This window comes from Malus domestica, chromosome 17, assembly GCF_042453785.1.
Source record: "Malus domestica chromosome 17, GDT2T_hap1".
Lineage (NCBI taxonomy): Eukaryota > Viridiplantae > Streptophyta > Magnoliopsida > Rosales > Rosaceae > Malus > Malus domestica.
In genome coordinates, this window is record NC_091677.1 from 3690331 (window position 1) to 3695972 (window position 5642).

General features: G+C 36.3%; 2 protein-coding genes across 2 annotated transcripts; one reads left to right on the forward strand and one right to left on the reverse strand.

The window, feature by feature from the left end:
* The first annotated feature begins 362 nt into the window (after positions 1 to 362).
* Positions 363 to 1933, forward strand: LOC103404444 (gibberellin-regulated protein 4). The gene is made up of 4 exons (XM_008343353.4): positions 363 to 594; positions 726 to 767; positions 951 to 984; positions 1472 to 1933. Exons 1-4 carry the CDS (start codon positions 526 to 528, stop codon positions 1651 to 1653), a joined length of 327 nt encoding a protein of 108 aa, XP_008341575.1. The 5' UTR covers positions 363 to 525; the 3' UTR covers positions 1654 to 1933.
* A 1273-nt stretch (positions 1934 to 3206) lies between these two features.
* LOC103404608 (uncharacterized) lies at positions 3207 to 4880 on the reverse strand. Its single transcript, XM_008343532.3, has 6 exons — positions 4638 to 4880; positions 4262 to 4333; positions 4047 to 4126; positions 3780 to 3951; positions 3542 to 3622; positions 3207 to 3266 (listed from the first exon to the last, which is right to left on the reverse strand). The coding sequence occupies exons 1-6, from the start codon at positions 4878 to 4880 to the stop codon at positions 3207 to 3209; spliced, it is 708 nt and encodes a 235-aa protein (XP_008341754.2).
* Positions 4881 to 5642: the final 762 nt, after the last annotated feature.

Genomic DNA, 5642 nt, shown 5'->3' on the forward strand with positions numbered 1-5642 from the left:
ATTCAAAGATTTCCAGCCATTTTCATTAGTGTTTTTTTTTTTTAACTTAAGTTATTGTTTATACATATATATACACACACACATATATGTATGTATAATAAAATAAAATAAACATTTCATCCATACATCCTGCTGCCCATGTGATGATGTTTTTATATTAACAGTAGATTCAGAAGGATATTTTGAAGCAATGATGAATCAAGAAGACAAAAGTTTGGATAATGTTATGAACCTCTTTTCCCTTTTTAAGCCATACTTAACCTTTGCTTCATCCTAGCCGCTCAATCAATGCGCCTGCACACGTGTCAGTTGATGCCAAAGCTGGCACACCTAGTAGTCTGTGTGAGTGTTTTTTACCCCACAATTGCATGCTTATTGATTTTCTGCTATTTATAGCCCCGCACCACCAAGTACCCACCACACTTGAATCTAAATAACTCCCACTTCCTTCTCTTCTTGTTCACATCTCCCTCCTCTTGCTCCTGAGGTTATTTTTGCCATTTCAGGAGGGGATTGTCTGTAACAATGGCCATGGCTAAGTTCTTTGCTGCCTTGTTCTTGGCTCTCCTTGCCATCTCCATGCTTCAAACCATGGTATGAACTCAAATATTTATCTTTACACCCCCAAGAAGTTAAAAAGGAAAAGAAAACTTTTTTTCCAATGACAATATAAAGCCCACCTACAATTACAAACTAACATATTTTGTTCATCAATTTTGTTGCAGGTTTTGGCAAATCATGGGCATGGAGGTCATCACAAGGGCAATGTAAGCTCTCTCTCACTACACCTCTCTCACACACAGACCCACTATTTATACCCAGCAAATAATGTGTATTGTTCTATAAAGATTGAATCTTTATCTTTCTTTTTTATTAATTTTTTTACGAATTATGATGATGAAATGTCATTTTGCTTAAATGTTGTTTATTTTTTTTTTTTCTGATTTCAGAATGCCTATGGACCTGGGAGTCTCAAGAGCAGCCGTAAGTAGATAATCTAACAACCTAATTTTCTTTTCTCTTCTTTTTTAACATGACTATATTTCAAACTATTTTAATATACCAAAAAAATAAGAAAAGAAAAGGATTTCAAACTTGGATGCAACCGTGCCACCAGAAGGCGAAAACACTAAAAATATTGTATTGATCAACTGACTTAACATACTTACCTATTAACATTTCTTTCTTGATACTAAAGTAAAGATTTTTCTTTAGCCAAAAGAAGAAAAACAAGCTTGAATTTCTCTTCCCAGTCAAGTTCTTGATGATCTTTGACTTTTTACTTTAAAAAATCACTCTTATACTATTCTCTTACAACATATTTTTATCATTTTGATTAAAACTTAAAATTTTCAATATATTTTCGTTAGTTTTTCTTATGTTTATTTGTTAGGTTGAAAAAGCAGGGTGACTGTTACAATTTCGATTTTGTGACTTTTGCCTGTCTCGGTGTGTGTGATAAAATGACCAGAATGCCCGTCCGAATGCACGAGGAGGTGCAGCCAGACGCAGTACCACAAGCCCTGCATGTTCTTCTGTCAGAAATGCTGCAAAAAGTGCCTGTGTGTGCCCCCTGGGTTTTACGGGAACAAGGCCGTGTGCCCTTGCTACAACAACTGGAAGACCCAGCAAGGAGGACCCAAATGCCCCTGATTAATTTATCCCTTAATTATCCCTTAATCATCTTAGTATTACTAATTAACTATATATAATAATAATATATAATATAAGTTACATATATACATAAAATGTATGAGTTCTCTTTGGAGCTGGGTTTGTTCTGTTGGTTTGAGAAAGACTTGAATTTGTCATTGTCTTGCCAATTTCCAGTCACTGAGAATTTGGTTTGAATTAGAGAAACCCTAATATGTATTGTCATCAATGCAATTTCTGGTTTTATAAATGGAATAATTAAAAATTAAAATTTGCACTATCTTTTGTATTGTGGATGGTGGAATCCTACTTGAGTCTTGTGCCCCCATAGTGGTCGGCCTAATGTGAGGGTGGTTGTCCACAGGAAGCAAGGGGGTACTCACGACTCATATCTATTGTGTGCCTTTTAAACAAGAGATTTTCTATTGTTTTAGTGGCGTTACCGATCTAATAAATGTTAGACATATATTTTAGTGTGAAATTTCTGAAAGATAGCATGCCAATGCTTAATTGCATGAGAATATCTCACATTTGAAAATTATGGGGTAGCACAAGACTCAATTTTGTGCAGTTTGATATGAACAAGTATAATTAGTTACAAAATTTCAATTGAAAATAGAAAACTACAATAAATGTGATTTGGGAAAGAAGGAACAATGCATAATTACTTTATTAGTGTTGATAACAATCATTACAATTAAAATGGGCCACAAGCCGCAAAAGCTTTTGCTTGAACAAAAGTCCTAAAGAATGTTTGGGCCTCTATCTTTAGAATGTGGGCCTATCCTATTGCAAGCAGCAAGGAGCCCGGTACCATATATAGTAAAATTTTCTCACCTCCAAATCTCCTTCCCTCCCTTCCCTTCCTCTCGTACCCTGCTTTTCTTTCGCTCTCCATGAAGAAGTCAATACCAGATGTTGACATGCTTAATCGTAACTATTCAAATAGGAGGGGACTGGAAGGAAGGGGAACTTGGAGGAGAGAATTCTATTTCGTACCATATATATGCCATCATATGAGGCAGCAAGTATAATAATGGGAGTTTTAACGAAAAGCCCACGGTACTGTTCACTTTAACGAAAAACCACATTTTTACACTAAAAAGTCAAATCTGGTACTATTCACTTTACCCTTTATTTTGTCATTATCATTAAAACTCAAAGTTTTCAAGCCCTTTTCATTAGTTTTCCTTATAATATATTAGTGGTTTTCCTCTGATGAAATGAACGGCTGTTTATATAGTTCATCCCTACTAACTAGTTTGCTCCTGTAGATATTAATAAAAAAATAGTACAGAAAAGTAAAATTACAAAACCACATGAATAAAACCCATAGGTACATTACATACTTTTCTTACAGGAGAAGAGAATTTACTGGTTTATACAACCATCGTTATTCACCATACAATACACAATTGTTTTAAATAAAAATAACACAGACACATACTATATGCCAACATTACAAACACATAACTTCAGCTTTCCATTCAAGGTGATTCGAAACACCGAACTCCGAAGAAGAGTCTTTATATCAATATCGATGAGAAGTCGTGTTAATACTGCGACGCTGCAACTGAGACCTCCCCCGCTGCCAAATTGCCTTCACTTCGGTTCTGTGCACAACACTAGTTATTAATGAGAATGTGTAATTAGATAATTTATCATGGAAGAGTTCAAGGTAACAGGAACTAAATATCTGAGTCTGAGTCAGTGCTTGCTTACACGTGTACTTGCCCACCATGCTATGAGATAGGATGGTAAAAGAAAACCCAGCAAAGCCTGTGTGTATCAATCGTCATGGTGCTGAGTTAATCTTAACCTTAACAAAAAAGAAACATTTTCTAAGAAGAAAATATATAGATTTAGTGTTGATTAATATCCCACTTACACAAAAGACAGTAAGAAAATCGCTATCCTCTCCATTTTCGTGGATGTAGTAGATATCTTTCATCACAAGAAATGTGAGGCACTGCAAGGCAATTAATTGGACATGTCAGGAGCGCATTCGGTTCTATATTTGTGTGTGTGTGTGTGTACATTTGTATATGTAGTTCATGAATTTGATTGATATATAACTGAAACTATTATGACTTAACAAAGATATATGATTAGCTTCTTGGCCTTACAATAACAGCTGCAATGCGACATAGTACACCTGCATTGAAAGATTTACCACCATTAGCCTGCATAGCATGCTGTTGGCGGAGGAACTCTGCCGCTGCCTCTATCTGCGCAGTCCTTTGCGCAGCTTGCAGCCCCGCCTGATCAGTATCCACCGTAAAATAAGTTCCATCTCTGCTACACATGCATCCATACGCATGTATATCATATTAGGTACATGATCAACGTTAATTTATATGGTTATAACTATAGCTTTGGGGCATTGGACTTGCCTGATGCCAACAGTGACATTTTCTGTTTGAGCACCAGGCGGTGGTGGGGGTATCACCATCGTATATCCGGCCTCATAGGGCTGTGTATTCAGTGGCACAAGAGAAACAGAAAAGAAAAAAAAGAAAAAAACTTCATTTTTCATAAACCCTAAAACCAATATTTATATAGAAAAAAATGCAGAAATGAGTTAAGAAGCATGCTATATAATATATACCTGGTTGCAGATTTCACAAGTCATACTTAGCCTCTCGTTGATCCACTTTTGAATGCAATCCCTGTGAGCAAACTATACAGCGGAAAAGAAAGCCAGCCATATTAATTATTGATGCCAAATTGAAAAATATTTATTTGAGCTATTTGCATGGTTTTTTTTTTTTATTATTTTCAACCGATAAAAAGATAAATAATCATCACATTTGGACATACGAAACTGACATTATTGCTGATACATCTCTAATAAATAGGTCCTACAAACCTACCAAACCTAAAGTTGACTAGCTGACATTGCTGACACGTCTTTTTGAGGATAAAAAGCGTTACATGCATGTTCATATGCAAGTAATTAACAGCACATGTATGCTATGGTGTACCTTAAGTGTGCCGTTGCAGCGGCAAGGAGCTTCGAGTTTGTGAAGGTAATCCTCCTCCTGGCAAATTCTGCATTCATTTTGTTCTCCAATACGAGATCCCTGCCCTTCTTCTATGTTCTCATTCGAGGATCCATGACCTGCTTTTATGTCTTCACCCAACGCCTCTACTTTCTCCATTGCTTCAGTGCTACTACTTTCGCCGGAGGCCGCCGATTTCTCTGCCATCTTGCTCCCGGTCTCCATCGAAGATTAAGTACCGTTACCTTAAAAAAAACTATACAGATCAGTACTTTTTAACACACAAAAAAGCCTAATTTGTCAGCAGATCAGGCATACATAATAAGATGCCACCAGACCAGATGATCAGATCTTGAAACATGCAAAAAAAAAAGAGAAAGAATATATAATCACAATAACCAATTAAATGTAAGCATTTTAATTTGCACGAATATGTAGAAAAATCATCAAATGTTTCCATGGGGAAAACTATTAAACAGAAGCAAATCCTTGAAAAATATGAGGAAAAATTGGGAAAGGTGGTCTCCTTAAACCCTAGATAAATATTTATATATGCTGTATTATATGTACATAACCGACCAAAAGAACTATATATACACACATAAAAATAGCTCGAAATCAGTATATATATATATACAGCAAAATTAGACAGAATGCTCAAGGGTAATGAACTGAAGGACAGAAAGAGATCAGAGAAAAAATGCACCGCCGACTGGTGTTCTTCTCTAAGCTTCTCTCTTCTCAGACTCTCTCTCTCTCTCTCTCTCTCAGAGCAGTGCGTGTTTTTCGCTTTGCATCGAGGGCTTAGAATAGCTCACATTTATAACGCAGTGGGTGGACTAGGCTCGGAAGGAAACAAAGTTCATGAAATCCATTTGGCGCCCGGCATGCATGGCTGGGGATGGACGCGTAATCCAGTTTTTGTGCCACATAACCATGCTTTTGTGTTGCAATTTGCTTTTTCATTCAATTTCTTCTGGTTTTTTC

Excerpts from the sequence above, each read along its gene's own strand:
- LOC103404608 (XM_008343532.3), bottom strand. The coding sequence starts at position 4,880 with ATGGAGACCGGGAGCAAGATGGCAGAGAAATCGGCGGCCTCCGGCGAA. Across the intron at positions 3,623-3,779 it reads GTCGCATTGCAGCTGTTATT|TGCCTCACATTTCTTGTGAT; the intron begins GTAAGGCCAAGA and ends ATTGCCTTGCAG. Across the intron at positions 3,267-3,541 it reads ATTTTCTTACTGTCTTTTGT|AACCGAAGTGAAGGCAATTT; the intron begins GTAAGTGGGATA and ends TGTTGTGCACAG.
- LOC103404444 (XM_008343353.4), top strand. The coding sequence starts at position 526 with ATGGCCATGGCTAAGTTCTTTGCTGCCTTGTTCTTGGCTCTCCTTGCC. Across the intron at positions 768-950 it reads GAGGTCATCACAAGGGCAAT|AATGCCTATGGACCTGGGAG; the intron begins GTAAGCTCTCTC and ends TTCTGATTTCAG. Across the intron at positions 985-1,471 it reads TGGGAGTCTCAAGAGCAGCC|AATGCCCGTCCGAATGCACG; the intron begins GTAAGTAGATAA and ends TAAAATGACCAG.